General features: G+C 47.3%; 2 protein-coding genes across 2 annotated transcripts in view; both read right to left on the bottom strand.

Annotated features, from left to right (window-relative positions):
- myo5b (myosin VB) overlaps positions 1–4,898 on the bottom strand; it is a 38,968-nt gene extending 34,070 nt beyond the window's left edge. Inside the window, exons 1-3 of the mRNA XM_056433217.1 lie at positions 4,459–4,898; positions 806–916; positions 567–738 (exon numbers count right to left, since the gene is read on the bottom strand). Of these exons, the coding sequence (XP_056289192.1) occupies positions 567–738; positions 806–916; positions 4,459–4,485 (310 nt within the window). The 5' untranslated portion in view covers positions 4,486–4,898. The remainder of the gene's footprint in view (positions 1–566; positions 739–805; positions 917–4,458) is intronic.
- Positions 4,899–6,520: 1,622 nt separating this feature from the next.
- On the bottom strand, positions 6,521–20,625 carry cfap53 (cilia and flagella associated protein 53). Its single transcript, XM_056432742.1, has 9 exons — positions 20,469–20,625; positions 20,104–20,368; positions 17,660–17,889; positions 16,962–17,138; positions 15,602–15,905; positions 10,112–10,330; positions 8,801–9,017; positions 8,278–8,380; positions 6,521–7,064 (listed from the first exon to the last, which is right to left on the bottom strand). The coding sequence occupies exons 2-9, from the start codon at positions 20,170–20,172 to the stop codon at positions 6,824–6,826; spliced, it is 1,560 nt and encodes a 519-aa protein (XP_056288717.1). The 5' UTR covers positions 20,173–20,368; positions 20,469–20,625; the 3' UTR covers positions 6,521–6,823.
- Between the last annotated feature and the right edge of the window lie 67 nt (positions 20,626–20,692).

Genomic DNA, 20,692 nt, shown 5'->3' with positions numbered 1-20,692 from the left:
TTTGGTGGCGCGAGGAGCACTGCGCGGAGGAGGAAGTGGAGGAGGAGGGAGGGGCGCGGCGGGAGGAGGGGGAGGAGGCTCATGAGCGCCGCGGAGCAGGTCGGGGAGAAATTCTCACAATAACTCAAGTAAATTCCCCGTCGGAGATTAAAACAAATTTGGGGGGACTTGATGACAGAGAGAGTAACTTTTATTCTGAAATACGGATGAATGAAAAAAGTGGGCTCCAGCAAAAAGGGCACATTTCTCATCCAGGGCAAAAGGGCAGAGCTTGAGCACCACGAGGGCTCTATCTGTGCACGTGCCTGCACACACATATATATATATACACACACACATATACATATATATACACATATATACACACACACATATATATATATGTATAAACACACATATACATATAAATATATACACAAACATATATATATAAACATATATATATGTATATACACACATATATATACACACACATATATAGATACAAACATATAAATATATATAAATATACATACACATATATATGTATATATATATGTATATACACATGTATACAGAGGACTCACCGCAGTAGGTGTAGATGTGGTTGGGCTCCAGGAATCGGACCTTCAGGTTGTGCAGCACTGCCGGCTCGTGCAGGTAGCTGAGGGCCGTGAGGTCATTCTCTCCCACCAGGATGTCGGGGTTACGCAGGAAGGGGAGGGGGTTCCTCTTGGGGCCCACGGGGTACTCCAGAGGCTGGACAGGGGGGGGCACAGTCAGATCCATGGACCCAGATCCAGCAACACCAACGAGGTCCCCTTACCGTCTCATCCTCCAGCTTCAGGTGCAGCAGCGGCTCCCCCTCCTTGTAGTCCCTGGTGATCTCTGCAGCCCTCCACACGTCCTCCGGGTCGGGGATCCAGACCCGCGTGAACTGAAACCATGAAGACCAGTAATGAGGCTGGAGGACCGAGGACACACATCACCTGGACAACCAGTCGAGCAACGTCACCTGGACAACCAGTAGAGCAACGTCACCTGGACAACCAGTAGAGCAACATCACCTGGACAACCAGTAGAGCAACATCACCTGGACAACCAGTAGAGCAACATCACCTGGACAACCAGTCGAGCAACGTCACCTGGACAACCAGTAGAGCAACGTCACCTGGACAACCAGTCGAGCAACGTCACCTGGACAACCAGTAGAGCAACGTCACCTGGACAACCAGTAGAGCAACGTCACCTGGACAACCAGTCGAGCAACGTCACCTGGACAACCAGTAGAGCAACGTCACCTGGACAACCAGTAGAGCAACATCACCTGGACAACCAGTAGAGCAACGTCACCTGGACAACCAATAGAGCAACATCACCTGGACAACCAGTAGAGCAACGTCACCTGGACAACCAGTCGAGCAACGTCACCTGGACAACCAGTCGAGCAACGTCACCTGGACAACCAGTAGAGCAACATCACCTGGACAACCAGTAGAGCAACGTCACCTGGACAACCAGTAGAGCAACGTCACCTGGACAACCAATAGAGCAACATCACCTGGACAACCAGTAGAGCAACGTCACCTGGACAACCAGTAGAGCAACGTCACCTGGACAACCAGTAGAGCAACGTCACCTGGACAACCAATAGAGCAACATCACCTGGACAACCAGTAGAGCAACGTCACCTGGACAACCAGTAGAGCAACGTCACCTGGACAACCAGTAGAGCAACGTCACCTGGACAACCAGTCGAGCAACGTCATCTGGACAACCAGTAGAGCAACATCACCTGGACAACCAGTAGAGCAACGTCACCTGGACAACCAGTAGAGCAACGTCACCTGGACAACCAATAGAGCAACATCACCTGGACAACCAGTAGAGCAACGTGACCTGGACAACCAGTAGAGCAACATCACCTGGACAACCAGTAGAGCAACATCTGATACTTTACAAATGATATTGTATTATATATTAATATAATTTTATTATCTATTATTGTATTTCATTATATATTATTATCATGTTTTATTTTATATTATTATTATATATTATTAATATTATATTTTATTATTTTTATATTTTATGATATATTATTGTCACTCTTTTTATATATTATGGTGACTCATCACAGTGTTCCTTCGTGTGAGGAAGTTTCTCTTCACAGGACTCGTCACACTAGCTCCGCCCACACTAGGCTCCGCCCACACTAGCGAGACAACCTGGATGCAAATGTCTGTTCTCAGAGAGCAGCTAGTCACGGAGCTTTGACTTTATAGGAGTATTTATACTATGTACATATATTATATATGTACATAGTATAAATACATTATACTATGTATTATTATGATGTATTATATATATTACATATACTCATCTAATTAATGAGTATTTATACTATGAACTCAACAAGTTTATTAATGAGTATTTATACTATATATATATAAATATATTTATATATATTGTACAGTGTATATATAGTTTATTATATTGAGTTTTTATATTTATGTATAGTTTTTATGTTGATATATATATATATATAGTTTGTATGTGTATATATAGTTTTTGCGTGTTTGTATTTGGTTTAGGAAAAGGAGGACGAGGATGAGGAGGAAGAGGACGAGTAGGAAGAGGACGAGGAGGAAGAGGAATAAGGGAGCAAGAGGAAGTCGTTGGACAGGTTCAGTATAAAAGTGGAACCGGTCTCACTGCTCAGTGCAGGTGAGTCTCAGGTTTCCTCAGACAGGTGAAGTCTCCGCCCCCTGATGATGTCAAAGGGAGGGGGGGGGGGGGGCAGGGTGTGTCAGACAGGAAGCCACAACAACACACCTGGAAACCTGAAGAGGAACTTTGATCTGCTGACGGCCCTTAAAGAGACTTACTGCTCTTTATACTATTAATACAGTTATTATAACGGAGCCTACAAACATCTCCTGACCACCAGGGGGCTCCTCTGGTTGTATAGAAGTCTATATAGTGACTCTACTTCTCTTGATGTATTCCCTCAGTAAACATTGTAAACATGAATGTATGTCTCAGTCTCTAGTTTAAAGTCTTCTTCTATACAGCATGATGTCATCATTTAGGACATTATGGTCTGAAGAGTCAGACCATAAACCAGGGGATTTAGGGGCGGGGCTACAGGGTGATTGACAGGTCTCTGCATCTCTTCTCAGTCCACATACGGTCACTTCCTGTTCACAACAACAACAACAAAAGACGGCGATGACCAAAAATCTGAACTGGAGGCTTCAAACCTATGAGAGCTACAGGTGAACCAGACCTTTGACCTTTCCAATGCACACATAATGATCATCAATAAAGAGCTGAACACAGAGGGGGACATTACCCCCCGCCCCCCCTCAGGATAATCTGTTTCCTTAACAAACACAACAGATGGACAATAAGACAATAGGACGATAAGACAATGGACAGCGCACATAGATCCAGCTGCAAGTCCCTGACATGTGTATTGATGACTCATCAGTAGGTAGTCCAGCTCTACCAGACACACACACTTATACTAACACACATGATGAATGTAATGAGACCTGAACCCAGACCTGAACTCAGACCCGAACCCAGACCCAAACCCAGACCCGAACCCAGATCTGAACCCAGACCAGATGGGTCTTCAGGATCTGGATTGTTAATTCTCCCAGCAGGAAGAGGCTTTAAGTGGATTAATGAGGACCTGCAGAGTCCAGCAGGAGGATCACAGTCTGCTTACCAAATACATATACACACACGTATATATGTGTATATATGTATACACATATGTGGGTGTGTATATATATATATATACACACACACGTATATATATACATATATGTACATATATATATATACACACACGTCTATATAGATATACATGTGTGTATATATGTACATATATATATATATACACACGTATATATATTTTGACGTATTATTATAAAACTCTTCTTTGACAAATATGTTAAAAAGTAATGAAAGAGGAAAGACGTCGAGTCAAACTGTGACTACGTTTCCCACAATGCACCAGGAAAGGGTCTTCTGTGCTCCCGTAAACAGCCGTTCAAACCGTGACAGGTATTCAGCCCGATGACGTCACTGTGACGTCATTGCCCGACTGTACTAGAGCGTGTCATTCAAATTAAAGAATGAAAAGCATCTTAAAAGATGAAGATTACACAGTGAGTTACTACAGGTAAACACTAGAGCACGGTGGCTGCTGCTGCTGCTGCTGTTGTTGTTGTAAATAAATCACATCGACACTGATTTTAAGTGCTGAGTTCACACCGGCAGCAGCCCGCGAGCCTCCGGTTCACACCGCCGCACGCGCGCGATTAAGGTTTGATTCCACCTGTTCACTCCTGATGACGTCACTGCGGCGCTACAGCCACAGCAACAGGAGGTTCGCGCGCGCTCCGGTGAGCAGGTGGACGCGCGCGGGCTCTGGTGTGACGTCACCGCTCAGGTAGAGGGACTCACCTTCGTGAACAGCTCGTTCACGGACATCGTGCGGCTCGTGTACGACGACCCAACGAACTACGCGCGCGCTGCCGCTCCCTCCAGGTGAGACACCGGACGCTCAGTGCGCATCTCCACGGCGCAGGCGGACAGGTGTCCCGGTGGAGGCGGACAGGTGTCCCGCCGGAGTTTCGGTCGGTTTGTGTGGTCCGAGCCGCCTCGTGTGTTTCCGGTGGCGGACAGGTGTTCCCTCCGGTCGTCAGACCGCGGGGTCTCCGTTGTTTAGTGCTTCAACGCGACGCGTTAACAACCCGGTACCGCTCTGGTAGCTCCGGTAACTCTCCGGTACCTCCGGTAACTCTCCGGTAACAGAGTCCAACGAGCGGCTGCAGGTCGAAGACTTCCGGAAAGAAAAGCGCGTTTCTGATTGGCTGTTACCTGTTCCTACTGTAGACACACATACACACACGTGCACGCGCACGCGCACACACACACACCAACGGACTCGTCTGAGCGCTGCACTGGTTCTCAACGTGAGGGTCGCGACCCCACAAACGGCCCAGGAAAAGATTCTTCTGTCAAAGTTAATAAAGTTATGTTGAATCATTTAACTGAGTGAGAATCATAATCTTTATGCAACGTTTTATACTTTTATCTTCAGTTTAGTCACTATTAATTTATTTTATTTATATATATAATATAGATTATTTAAATATATATATTATATAAATCTTAAAATATATATTATATACATATATGTACATATGTTATAATATGTATTTAATATATGTTATAATATAAATTATGTTTATGTATATTGTATAACATCTATATTATATATATATTATTATTATATATATTTTATTTATATATTATAATATAAATATATATTATAGGTGACGTTTCATATGAGGTCATGTTATGACACAATAACTCTTCATAAAAAGCTCAGTGGAGTTCGTTCACACAGCATTCAGAGCCTCGTTTATTCACATGTATTAATCTGTATATTAAAGACTTCTACGTGTTTATATTAGTTCATTAATACATGTTGACTCATTTCTGATTTCAAGTAAAAAGCTGAAAGGAGATTAAACGACGAGCCCCAAAGAGAAGAGGACCTTACCTTGGAGTACGGGTAGTAGTCACGGGCCATGCTGCCCATCAGTCGATCGGACGATCAGTGGATCAATAGATCAGTGGATCAATAGGTCCTCATAAGTTCCTCTGCCTGAAGACCAGCATGCTGTGCAACACTGGGTCATGTGACTGTGGGAAGCCACTCCTCAGACCTGTCTGAGCACAACCCCATGGAACAGGTAAGGCCCTCCCCCACACGCCCTGCAGAGGTATGTTTACCTCCACAGGTATGTTTACATGTACAGGTATGTTTACCTCCACAGGTATGTTTACATGTACAGGTATGTTTACCTCCACAGGTATGTTTACATGTACAGGTATGTTTACCTCCACAGGTATGTTTACCAGGTATGTTTACCTGCACAGGTAGACCATCAGCAGACCACTAGCAGACCACTTGTAGACCACTAGTATAACACTAGCAGACCACTAGCAGACCACTAGTAGAACACCAGCAGACCACTAATAGACCACTAGTAGACCACAAGTAGAACACCAGCAGACCACTAGCAGACCACTAGTAGACCACTAATAGACCACTAGTAGAACACCAGCAGACGACTGGACCACTAGCAGGCCATTAGTAGACCACTAGTAGACCACTAGTAGATCTCTAGCAGACCACTAGTAGACCATCAGCAGACCACTAGTAGACCACGAGTAGACCACTAGTAGACCACGAGTAGACCACTAGTAGACCATCAGCAGACCACGAGTAGACCACTAGTAGACCATCAGCAGACCACTAGTAGACCATCAGCAGACCACTAGTAGACCACGAGTATAACACTAGCAGACCACTAGCAGACCACTTGTAGACCACTAGTAGACCATCAGCAGACCACTAGTAGAGGACCTGGAGCTCCCTGGGGGTCTCATGAGGATCAAGACAAGAGAGTAGAGACTCTCATGTTCAAAGCCAACAGCAATAAAACAGACAAGATCAGACTGAGAAACCTCTTCATTCGAGTCACAGTTCTCGTGAGTCGTGTACTCTCTGGTGTACTTGTGTGTAGTCTCTGGTGTACTTGTGTGTACTCTCTGGTGTACTTGTGTGTAGTCTGGTGTTCTCTCTGGTGTACTTGTGTGTAGTCTCTGGTGTACTTGTGTGTAGTCTCTGGTGTACTTGTGTGTAGTCTCTGGTGTACTTGTGTGTACTCTCTGATGTACTTGTGTGTACTTGTAGCTGTATACTGTGTACTTTACATGTGACTCAGAGGAGCATGGTGGTCCGTGAGCAGCAGGACTATGTGAGGTGTCTTGAGGCGGACCCGGTTCCCCCTCCCCGTCTGGAGGGCTGGGGGGCGGGGCTCTGAGACCTGGGCCGGGACAGGACCTGGTCTTTCCTCTGGTCGGACCGATCCTGCAGGATCAGACTCTGCTGGTGCTCCTTCTGGACCTGATCCCTCAGCTGGGCCCGGAGCTGCTGCTGCTGCTGCACCTGAGCCCCCAGGGCGGACCGGTAGGCCTCCGAGGTCTGCTTCAGACTGGGAGGACCACCAGAGACCAGTTCAGACCGGAAGAACATAAACATGAGATCTCACAGAGATGAACATGTGATGTCACAGAGATAAACATGTGATGTCACAGAGATAAACATGTGATGTCACAGAGATAAACATGTGATCTCATAGAGATGAACATGTGATCTCACAGATGTAAACATGTGATCTCATAGAGATGAACATGTGATCTCACAGATGTAAACATGTGATCTCACAGAGATGAACATGTGATCTCATATAGAGATGAAGATGTAAACATGTGATCTCACAGAGATGAACATGTGATCTCATAGAGATGAACATGTGATCTCACAGATGTAAACATGTGATCTCATAGAGATGAACATGTGATGTCACAGAGATAAACATGTGATCTCATAGAGATGAACATGTGATCTCACAGATGTAAACATGTGATCTCATAGAGATGAACATGTGATGTCACAGATATAAACATGTGATGTCACAGAGATAAACATGTGATCTCATAGAGATGAACATGTGATGTCACAGATATAAACATGTGATCTCACAGAGATAAACATGTGATCTCATAGAGATGAACATGTGATGTCACAGATATAAACATGTGATCTCATAGAGATGAACATGTGATGTCACAGATATAAACATGTTATGTCACAGAGATGAACATGAGATCTCAGAGAGATGAACATGAGATCTCAGAGATAAACATGTGATCTCATAGAGATGAACATGTGATCTCATAGAGATAAACATGAGATCTCACAGAGATAAACATGTGATCTCATAGAGATAAACATGTGATCTCATAGAGATGAACATGAGATCTCATAGAGATAAACATGTGATCTCACAGAGATAAACATGTGATCTCATAGAGATAAACATGTGATGTCACAGAGATGAACCTGTGATCTTATAGAGATGAACATGTGATATCAGATATAAACATGTGATCTCACAGATGTAAACATGTGATCTCACAGAGATGAACATGTGATCTCATATAGAGATGAACATGTGATCTCATAGAGATGAACATGTGATCTCATAGACATAAACATGTGATCTCACGTGATCTCATATAGAGATGAACATGTGATCTCACAGATGTAAACATGTGATCTCACGTGATCTCATATAGAGATGAACATGTGATCTCAGAGAGATGAACATGTGATCTCAGAGAGATGAACATGTGATCTCGTACCGTTTCTTCTCCTCTTCCTCCATCAGTTTTGTTTCTTCCATCATTTTATTCAGCTCGTCTCTTTCTTTGGAAAACTCTGTTTGTTTCTGTTGGTTCAGGTTGACTGCAACACACACACACACACACACACTAATTTAAAGGGACAGTCTGGTGATTTTTAATGTTTGTCATTAAATCTGAGATATACATGTCATAAAGACGTTCAGAGTAGACGTAGTATTACTATACTAGTACTATATATACTCACAGTACACATAGTATTACCATACGAGTACTATATATACTCACAGTACACATAGTACTAATACTAGTACTCTAGTATACTCCAGTATACATAGTATTACTATACTAGTACTATAGTATACTCCAGTATACATAGTATTACTATACTAGTACTCTAGTATACTCCAGTATACATAGTATTACTATACTAGTATTACAGCATACTCAAAGTATACATAGTATTACAATACTAGTACTATGTATACTCCAGTAGGCGTAGTACTCCTCTGTGTACTCTTACTCTTGTGTTGGACCTGCAGCCTGCGGGTCTCCATCACCTCCTCCATCAGGCGCCTCCTCGCTGCCCCCTGCTGGCGGCTCCGCTGCTCCTTCTGGCTCCGGACCTCCGTCAGCGCCTCCTCCATCAGCTGCTGCTCCTCCTGCTCCTCCCGCCGCCGCTGCTGCAGCTCGGTGGCCAGATGCTGCCGGTACAGCCGCTGCTCCTCACAGCGCTCGGCCTGAAACCAGAGACTCAGAGGTACTAGTACCTCTACTCCGTGGTACTAGTATCTCTACTCCGTGGTACTAGTACCTCTACTCTGTGGTACTAGTACCTCTACTCCATGGTACTAGTACCTCTACTCTGTGGTACTAGTACCTCTACTCTGTGGTACTAGTACCTCTATACTCTGTGGTACTAGTACCTCTACTCCGTGGTACTAGTACCTCTACTCCATGGTACTAGTACCTCTACTCTGTGGTACTAGTACCTCTATACTCTGTGGTATTAGTACCTCTATACTCTGTGGTACTAGTACCTCTACTCCATGGTACTAGTACCTCTACTCTGTGGTACTAGTACCTCTACTCCGTGGTACTAGTACCTCTACTCTGTGGTACTAGTACCTCTATACTCTGTGGTAATAGTACCTCTACTCCATGGTACTAGTACCTCTACTCCGTGGTACTAGTACCTCTATACTCTGTGGTACTAGTACCTCTATACTCTGTGGTACTAGTACCTCTACTCTGTGGTACTAGTACCTCTGCTCCGTGGTACTAGTACCTCTACTCTGTGGTACTAGTACCTCTATACTCTGTGGTATTAGTACCTCTATACTCTGTGGTACTAGTACCTCTACTCTGTGGTACTAGTACCTCTATACTCTGTGGTATTAGTACCTCTACTCCATGGTACTAGTACCTCTACTCTGTGGTACTAGTACCTCTACTCCGTGGTACTAGTACCTCGACTCTGAGGTACTAGTACCTCTATACTCTGTGGTACTAGTACCTCTACCCTGTGGTACTAGTACCTCTACTCCGTGGTACTAGTACCTCTGCTCCGTGGTACTAGTACCTCTACTCTGTGGTACTAGTACCTCTACTCTGTGGTACTAGTACCTCTACTCTGTGGTACTAGTACCTCTGCTCCGTGGTACTAGTACCTCTACTCTGTTGTACTAGTACCTCGACCCTGTGGTATTAGTACCTCTACTCTGTGGTACTAGTACCTCGACCCTGTGGTATTAGTACCTCTACTCAGAGGTACTAGAACCTCTACTCTGTGGAAGTAGTACCTCTACTCTGTGGTATTAGTACACAGCAGTACCTTCTTGTGGGCGGCGGCCTGCTGCTCGTCCACTTCCTGTTGTAGCATCATGGGCAGGAAGTGGTCGTCCCGGGACAGGAAGTGGTCGTCCTGCTGCTCGCGCCTCCCTCGCTGCTCCTTCAGGCTCCGGTCCAACTGCCGGAGCCGGGTCCGCCGGGCCAGGAGACCCTGGTGCTGCTGGTGCTGGTCCTGGACCCGCAGGGTCTCCTGCTGCTGCAGCTGGACCACCAGAGACCACCAGACCAGGGGACAGGGTTAGAGACCACCAGAGACCAGAGACCAGAGACCAGGGGACAGAGTTAGAGACCACCAGAAACCAGAGACCACCAGAGACCACTAGAGACTAGAGACCAGAGACCAGAGACTAGAGACCACCAGAGACCACTAGAGACTAGAGACCAGAGACTAGAGACTAGAGACCACCAGAGACCAGAGACCACCAGAGACCACCAGAGACTAGAGACTAGAGACCAGAGACCAGAGACCACCAGAGACCAGAGACCACTAGAGACTAGAGACTAGAGACCAGAGACCACCAGAGACCAGAGACCACCAGAGACCACCAGAGACTAGAGACCAGAGACCAGAGACCACCAGAGACCACTAGAGACTAGAGACCAGAGACCAGAGACCAGAGACTAGAGACTAGAGACCAGAGACCAGAGACCAGAGACTAGAGACCAGAGACCAGAGACCACCAGAGACTAGAGACCAGAGACCAGAGACCAGAGACCAGAGACCAGAGACCAGAGACTAGAGACCAGAGACTAGAGACCAGAGACCAGAGACCAGAGACCAGGACCAGAGACCAGAGACCAGAGACCAGAGACCAGAGACCAGAGACCAGAGACCAGAGACTAGAGACCAGAGACCAGAGACCAGAGACTAGAGACCAGACCAGAGACCAGACCAGAGACCAGGACCAGAGACCAGAGACCAGAGACCAGAGACCAGAGACTAGAGACCAGAGACCAGAGACCAGAGAGACCAGAGACCAGAGACCAGAGACCAGAGACCAGAGACCAGAGACCAGAGACTAGAGACCAGAGACCAGAGACTAGAGACCAGAGACCAGAGACCAGACCAGAGACCAGAGACCAGAGACCAGAGACCACCAGAGACTAGAGACCAGAGACTAGAGACCAGAGACCAGAGACCAGAGACTAGAGACCAGAGACTAGGACTAGAGACCAGAGACCAGAGACTAGAGACCAGAGACCAGAGACCAGAGACCAGAGACCAGAGACCAGAGACTAGAGACCAGAGACCAGAGACTAGAGACCAGAGACCAGAGACCAGAGACCAGAGACTAGAGACCAGAGACTAGAGACCAGAGACTAGAGACCAGGACTAGAGACCAGAGACCAGAGACCAGAGACTGAGACCAGGACTAGAGACCAGAGACCAGAGACTAGAGAGAGACTAGAGACTAGAGACCAGGACCAGGACCAGAGACCAGAGACTAGAGACCAGAGACCAGAGACCAGAGACCAGAGACCAGAGACCAGAGACCAGAGACTAGAGACCAGAGACCAGAGACCAGGACCAGAGACTAGAGACCAGGACTAGAGACCAGAGACCAGAACCAGAGACCAGAGACCAGAGACCAGAAACCAGAACCAGAGACCAGAGACCAGAGACCAGAGACCAGAGACCAGAGACCAGGACTAGAGACCAGAGACCAGAGACCAGAGACCAGAGACCAGAGACCTGAGACCAGAGACCAGAGACCAGAGACCAGAGACCAGAGACCAGAGACTAGAGACCAGAGACCAGAGACCAGAGACTAGAGACTAGAGACCAGAGACCAGAGACTAGAGACCAGAGACCAGAGACCACCAGAGACTAGAGACCAGAGACCAGAGACCAGAGACCAGAGACTAGAGACCAGAGACCAGAGACTAGAGACCAGAGACCAGAGACCAGAGACTAGAGACCAGGACTAGAGACTAGAGACCAGAGACTAGAGACTAGAGACCAGAGACCAGAGACCAGAGACTAGAGACCAGAGACCAGAGACCAGAGACCAGAGACCAGAGACCAGAGACTAGAGACCAGAGACCAGAGACTAGAGACCAGAGACCAGCCAGAGACCAGAGACCAGAGACCAGAGACCAGAGACCAGAGACCAGAGACTAGAGACCAGAGACCAGAGACCAGAGACTAGAGACCAGAGACCAGAGACGAGACCAGAGACCAGAGACCAGAGACCAGGACCAGAGACCAGGACCTGGACTAGAGACCAGAGACCAGAGACCAGAGACCAGAGACCAGAGACCAGAGACCAGAGACCAGGACCTGAGACCAGAGACCAGAGACTAGAGACCAGAGACCAGGACCTGAGACCAGAGACCAGGACCTGAGACCAGGACCAGAGACCAGGACCTGAGACCTGAGACCAGGACCTGAGACCAGAGACCAGGACCAGAGACCAGAGACCAGGACCAGAGACCAGAGACCAGGACCTGAGACCAGAGACCAGGACCAGAGACCAGGACCAGAGACCAGGACCAGGACCCGAGACTAGAGACAGGACCAGAGACCCAGAGACCAGAGACTAGAGACCAGGACCAGAGACCAGAGACCAGTGACCAGGACCTGAGACCAGAGACCAGGACCTGAGACCAGGACCAGAGACCAGGACCAGAGACCAGGACCTGAGACCAGAGACCAGGACCAGAGACCAGGACCTGAGACCTGAGACCAGAGACTAGAGACCAGAGACCAGGACCTGAGACCAGAGACCAGGACCTGAGACCAGAGACCAGGACCTGAGACCAGGACCTGAGACCAGAGACCAGGACCTGAGACCAGGACCTGAGACCAGGACCTGAGACCAGAGACCAGGACCTGAGACCAGGACCAGAGACCAGGACCAGGACTAGAGACCAGAGACTAGAGACCAGAGACTATAGACCAGAGACTAGAGACCAGAGACCAGAGACCAGAGTCTAGAGACCAGAGACCAGAGTCTAGAGACCAGAGACCAGACTAGAGACCAGAGACTAGAGACAGGACCAGAGACTAGAGGCAGGACCAGAGACCAGAGACTGAGACCAGGACCAGAGACTAGAGACTAGAGACCAGAGACCAGAGACCAGAGACCAGAGACTAGAGACCAGAGACCAGAGATTAGAGACCAGACCACGGACTAGAGACCAGAGACTAGCCCAAGGACCAGAGACTAGACCATGGACCAGAGACCACAGACCAGAGACTAGAGACCAGAGACCAGAGACCAGAGACCAGGACCAGAGACCACCAGAGACTGAGACCAGGACCAGGACCAGGACCAGAGACTAGAGACTAGACCATGGACCAGAGACCAGAGACCAGAGACCAGAGACCAGAGACTAGAGACCAGAGACCAGAGACCAGAGACTAGAGACCAGAGACTAGAGACCAGAGACCAGAGACCAGAGACTAGAGACCAGAGACTAGAGACCAGAGAGAGACTAGAGACCAGGACCAGAGACCAGAGACTAGAGACCAGGACCAGAGACTAGATAGAGACCAGAGACCAGAGACTAGAGACCAGAGACCAGAGACTAGAGACCAGAGACCAGAGACCAGAGACTAGAGACCAGAGACCAGAGACTAGAGACCAGAGACCAGAGACTAGAGACTAGAGACCAGAGACCAGAGACCAGAGACTAGAGACTAGAGACCAGAGACCAGAGACCAGAGACTAGAGACCAGGACCAGAGAGTGACTCGAGACCAGAGACCAGAGACCAGAGACCAGAGACCAGAGACTAGAGACCAGAGACCAGAGACTAGAGACCAGAGACCAGAGACTAGAGACTAGAGACCAGAGACTAGAGACCAGAGACTAGAGACCAGAGACTAGAGACCAGAGAGAGACTAGAGACCAGAGACCAGAGACTAGAGACCAGAGACCAGAGACTAGAGACTAGAGACCAGAATCAGAATCAGAATCAGAAACAGGTTTATTGCCAAGAATGTTTTCACAAACGAGGAATTTTCTTTGGCGGAAGGTGCAAGATTCGCGCACCAAGACACCGGCCGTCCATGGCGCCATCTTGGAAAGGGTGGATGAAAGATTACAGCATAACATGAGGAAGAGAGGCGAGAAAGAAAAAGCAACCCCCGACTATGCCCCTAGAGGGTACAGTGTGCGAGCAGGAGAAAGAAAAAAACACCATTGCACATAAGCACATACATCTTAGACATGACTTGCAACGAGTAGGAAGGGGGGAGGGGAGGTAATCCAAAGACTGGGTGATCTAAGCCCATCCATTGGGGGCAGAAGGTAACCAGCACCGACAAGCAGCCAGCCCGGTCCGTCAGCCGTCACGGCGCCGGACACAGACCCCGTCCTGTCACCCTGGGGGGGCAAAGCAGGCGAAGGCGTGGGACGGGGGGGTGGGGGTAGTGATTGCATATCAGTGTGTTGAAGTTCGTGTGTGAGTGGCCTGGTGTGTCGTTCTCCCCCAGTCCACAACAGACAAAGTTCCCAGACCGCAAGATGGTCGTTGCCATGGAGATAGCCTTGAAGGGTCCTGGGGAGAAAACAACCACAGGTGTCTGTGGATAGGGGGAAGGGAATGAGAGAGAGTCTCGCTTCAGTGATCTTCGGGGGAGTTGTTGTTCCAGTCACGGCCTTGGCCAAAGCACGTCCTGGTAGAGGGAGCCGAAAGCAGATAAGATTGGGATTGTTTGGTCTTCCAGTAGCTGCATTTCAATTTTGCGCACCTACTATTCCTCCATTTTCCTCCCATTTCCCAATAGGATTTCAAATCGATCCAATTTCATTTGCAGAGCCATCAGCTTCTCCACGATGTTGTCATTCTGACGGTTTAATGCCACAGTCTGAGTGCCAACAACTCTGCCCAACGCGTCAATCATGTCGGGCAGCCTTAGGGGGCTTTTAACGGCTGTCACCGTTTCCTTAATTTTCCGATAAGCCAGGGCAGCACCAACTCCAATCAGCAGAAATCCTGTAATCAAAGTTCCGAATAGGTAGATGTCTTCTACGTCCTCCACGGAAAGGGCTGCTAGGCACAAGACACGCCACTTCCCCCACGCGTCCATCGTGTAACCAGCAACACTCATCCCAGCAGGACAGGCAGGTTCCCCCGAACCCGAGCTTCTCGTCGAGAAGATGGTGTCAGTTGCGTTTAGGGACCAGTTGATCACGTCCATGGTTTTTAGTTCGAAGAGCGATGCGGAGAGAGTCTCTCAAGTATGAAGACAGACAAGACATGACGAGAGAAGCCAAGCAGGTAAGGGAAGGTCATGGGGAGGAGGGGGAGAGAAAAATGCGACCGCCTTCGGAGAGAGCCAAATCCACAAGAGAGACTAGAGACCACCAGAGACCAGAGACCAGAGACTAGAGACTAGAGACCAGAGACTAGAGACCAGAGACTAGAGACCACCAGAGACTAGAGACCAGAGACTAGAGACTAGAGACCACCAGAGACCACCAGAGACCAGAACGTGTTCCTTGTGGAACCCTGAGTGAACTCACCCTAAGCTCCGCCTCCTCCTCCTTCAGCTGTCGGTGCTCCTGTCTCCGTAGCTCCGCCCCCTCCATCTGAGTCCTGATGGCGTCCAGCTGCTCCTGGTTGCTCTGCCGCCGCGCCTCCTCCTTCTGCGCCTCCTGCTCCTCCTTGGCTCTGCGGTCGGCCTCCCACAGCTCCTCCAGCTGCCGCTCCTCCTGCCGCTCCTCCTGCCGCCGCTGCAGCCGGCAGCTCACCTGAGCGGCTCGATCCAGACTCACCTGCTGCTGCAGGCGGCGGCTCCTGAGGCTCCGCCCCTCGTCACACTGGTCACTAGTACACAAGTACCTGTGAGCTGTAGTACTAGTACACAAGTACCTGTGAGCTGTAGTACTAGTACACAAGTACCTGTGAGCTGTAGTACTAGTACACAAGTACCTGTGAGCTGTAGTACTAGTACACATGTACCTGTGAGCTGTAGTACTAGTACACATGTACCTGTGAGCTGTAGTACTAGTACACAAGTACTTGTGAGGTGTAGTACTAGTACACAAGTACCTGTGAGCTGTAGTACTAGTACACATGTACCTGTGAGGTGTAGTACTAGTACACAAGTACCTGTGAGCTGTAGTACTAGTACACAAGTACTTGTGAGGTGTAGTACTAGTACACAAGTACTTGTGAGGTGTAGTACTAGTACACAAGTACCTGTGAGCTGTAGTACTAGTACACAAGTACCTGTGAGCTGTAGTACTAGTACACAAGTACTTGTGAGGTGTAGTACTAGTACACAAGTACTTGTGAGGTGTAGTACTAGTACACAAGTACCTGTGAGCTGTAGTACTAGTACACATGTACCTGTGAGCTGTAGTACTAGTACACATGTACCTGTGAGGTGTAGTACTAGTACACAAGTACCTGTGAGCTGTAGTACTAGTACACAAGTACCTGTGAGCTGTAGTACTAGTACACATGTACCTGTGAGGTGTAGTACTAGTACACAAGTACCTGTGAGCTGTAGTACTAGTACACAAGTACATGTGAGCTGTAGTAGGCTACTCGGACACATGTACCTGTGTAGTACTCTATGTAGTTCTGTGTGTACTCTGTGTGTACTCTATGTCGTACTCTGTGTGTACTCTGTGTACTCTGTGTGTACTCTATGTAGTACTCTGTGTACTCTGTGTGTACTCTATGTAGTACTCTGTGTGTACTCTGTGTGTACTCTATGTAGTACTCTATGTAGTACTCTGTGTACTCTGTGTGTACTCTATGTAGTACTCTGTGTGTACTCTGTGTGTACTCTGTGTAGTACTCTGTGTGTACTCTATGTAGTACTCTGTGTAGTACTCTGTGTACTCTATGTAGTACTCTGTGTACTCTGTGTACCTGAACAGCTGTTCCAGCTTCTCAGAGACCAGCTGCTGTCTCTCTCTCTCTCGCTCGCCCTTCAGGGTCTTGGCTCTCTCTCTCATCTTCACCTCCAGACACGTCTCCTCCTCTTCCTCCTGCTGCTGCGCCTCCTGCAGGAGCTGCTGCTCCTCCTCCTGCAGGAGCTCACGCAGCCTGGAGAGGAGGGACAGCAGGAGGAGACGTAAGACATCTGTAGACAGACAGGTGGCGACATGGTCCACCTGTCTGTCCTCTGGTCCACCTGTCTGTCCTCTGGTCCACCTGTCTGTCCTCTGGTCCACCTGTCTGTCCTCTGGTCCACCTGTCTGTCCTCTGGTCCACCTGTCTCTCCTCTGGTCCACCTGTCTCTCCTCTGGTCCACCTGTCTCTCCTCTGGTCCACCTGTCTCTCCTCTGGTCCACCTCCCACAAGACTCTCCTCTGGTCCACCTGTCTGGTCCACCTGTCTCTCCTCTGGTCCACCTGTCTGTCCTCTGGTCCACCTGTCTCTCCTCTGGTCCACCTCCCACCAGACTCTCCTCTGGTCCACCTGTCTGGTCCACCTGTCTCTCCTCTGGTCCACCTCCCACCAGACTCTCCTCTGGTCCACCTGTCTCTCCTCTGGTCCACCTCCCACCAGACTCTCCTCTGGTCCACCTGTCTCTCCTCTGGTCCACCTGTCCCCCTCAGACGAACCTGTCTCTCCTCTGGTCCAGATGGACTTCCTGCTGGTCCAGGGCCTCCCGGACCCTGCGGTCCACGGTCCCCCTCAGGAAGCGGCGGTCTGAGCTCTGCAGCCAGGAGGTCTTGACCTCGCAGGACTGCTGGTGCTTCGTGGAGAGCAGGACCTGGTCTCTGATGGAGTCCTGCTTCTGCTGGTCCAGGATCAGGTGATCCGCGGGGCGCGAGGATGGGAACTTTGCTCTCTGTTGAATATAAATATGAAATATAATATTAATATAATAATAAAATATAAAATAAGATAATAAAATATAACATAAAATCACATAATATAACATAATAAAATATAATATGAAATAATAAAATATAATATAAAATAAAATATAACAAAATAATAACATATAATATCGTATATAAAGTTATAATATAATCAAATATAACATAACATAATAAAATATGATATAAAATAATATAACATAATAAAATATAACATAACATAAAATAAGAAGATATAATGAAACATAATATAATATATAATAATAAACAAGACATAATTAATACATAACCCATAAAGTCCAGATTGATTCAGTTATGATGAGAATAAAAAGAATAAACTACATAATTAAGATAAATGTACATTTAAGACAACATCCTGTCTGTTTGTACACAAGACTGAGGTTGTTGTTGTTGTTGTTGCTGTTGTTTGGTGAATATCTGTGATTTATTAAATACAGCATCAACTCATCTCCTGTCTAAAAGTATCATGTGTGTGTGTGTATATATATAAATATGTGTGTGTGTGTGTGTGTGTGTATATATACACTACCGTTCAAAAGTTTGGGATCACTTAGAAATGTCCTTATTTTTCAAAGAAAAGCATTGTTTTTTTCAATGAAGATAACATTAAATCAATCATAAATACACTCTCTACATTGTTAATGTGGTAAATGACTATTCTAGGTGGAAACGTCTGGTTTCTAATGAAATATCTCCAGAGGTGTATAGAGGCCCATTTCCAGCAACTATCACTCCAGTGTTCTAATGGTACATTGTGTTTACTAATCGCCTTAGAGGACTAATGGATGATTAGAAAACCCTTGAAAACCCTTGTGCAATTATGTTAGCACAGCTGAAAACAGTTATGCTGGAGATATAAGCTATACAACTGGCCTTCCTTTGAGCTAGTTGATTATCTGGAGCATCACATTTGTGGGTTCAATAAGACTCTCAAAATGGCCAGAAAAAAAGAAGTTTCCTGTGAAACTCGCCAGTCTATTCTTGTTCTTAGAAATGAAGGCTATTCCATGTGAGAAATTGCAAAGAAACAGAAAATGTCCTCCAGCGGTGTGTACTACTCCCATCAGAGAACAGCACAAACGGGCTCTAACCAGAGCAGAAAGAGAAGTGGGAGGCCCGGTGCACAACTCAGCAAGGAGACAAGTACATTAGAGTCTCTAGTTTGAGAAATAGACGCCTCCCAGGTCCTCCACTGGCAGCTTCTTTTAATGGTACCCGCAAAACGCCAGTGTCAACGTCGACAGTGAAGAGGCGACTCGGGATGCTGGCCTTCTAGGCAGAGTGGCAAAGAAAAGCCATATCTGAGACTGGCCAATCAAAAGAAAAGATTGGTATGGGCAAAAGAACACAGGCATTGGACAGAGGAAGATTGGAAAAAGGTGTTCTGGACAGATGAATCCAAGTTTGAGGTGTTTGGATCACACAGAAGAACATTTGAGACGCAGAACAGGTGAAAAGATGCTGGAAGAGTGCCTGACACCATCTGTCAAGCATGGTGGAGGTCATGTGATGGTCTGGGGCTGCTTTGGTGCTGGTGAAGTGGGAGATTTGTACCAGGTAAAAGGGATTTTAAATAAGGAAGGCTATCACTCCATTTTGCAACGCCATGCCATACCCTGTGGGCAGCGCTTGATTGGAGCCAATGTCCTCCTCCAACAGGACAATGACCCAAAGCACACCTCCACATTGTGCAAGAACTCTTGAGGGAAGAAGCAGGCAGCTTGCTGTCTGTAATGGAGTGGCCAGTCACCAGATCTCAACCATTGAGCTGTTGTGGGAGCAGCTTGACCGTATGGTCCTCAAGAAGTGCCCATCAAGCCAATCCAACTTGTGGAGGTGCTTCAGGAAGCGTGGGGTGACATTTCAACAGATTACCTCAACAAATTAACAACTAGAATGCCAAAGGTCTGCAATGCTGTAATTGCTGCAAAAGGAGCATTCTTTGACGAAAGCAAAGTTTGAAGAAAAAAATTAATACTTCAAATACAAATCATTATTTCTAACCTTGTCAATGTCTTGACTATATTTTCTATACATTTTGCAACTCATTTGATAAATAAAAGTGGAAAACACGAAATTGTCTGGGTGATCCCAAATTTTTGAACGGTAGTGTATGTGCGTGTGTGTCTCTCTCTGTGTGTGTGTGTGTGTGTGTGTCTCACCACAGCCACGGCGTGGGGTGTGGGTCCCGTGACCTCCCGACAGGTTCTTCTTCTTTGGCTCTGCAGCATTTTAAGAGCACAACCTGTAATAATGTAAACAACAACAACAACAACAAGTCACGTAGTCCTCCTGGACGTCTCACGTCTCTGGAAACACAAACACGGTTACCATGGTAACCACAAACACCACGAGGTCACGCTGCGTCTCGTGCGTCTTTCCCAGTGGTTCTCAACCCGCGCGGCCCTCTAGTGGCGCTCAATGGTACTACAGGTGGGGAGCAGACATAACTTTATTGAGAACTTTACATGTTACACAAGTTCAAAGTACTCGGACATAAACATTAATAAATACATGTTGCCTTTACCTGCGTGTACATGTTGACGTTACAGTGACAGGTTATGCTTGCGCATGCGCAACGGCCGAGATTCGTGTTGACTCGCGTAATACTGCTACCGTAAGTGGTTTTCCTGCTGTTGCCCTTCAAAACAAAAGCTCAACATTGAACATGAATTGAGAGCGGCGTTCCGGCTGTTGTAAATGCTGTTATATATAAATAAATGTACATTATATATAAATAAATGGACATTA

This window comes from Pseudoliparis swirei, chromosome 15, assembly GCF_029220125.1.
Source record: "Pseudoliparis swirei isolate HS2019 ecotype Mariana Trench chromosome 15, NWPU_hadal_v1, whole genome shotgun sequence".
Lineage (NCBI taxonomy): Eukaryota > Metazoa > Chordata > Actinopteri > Perciformes > Liparidae > Pseudoliparis > Pseudoliparis swirei.
This window is presented reverse-complemented; position numbering and strand designations above follow the sequence as displayed.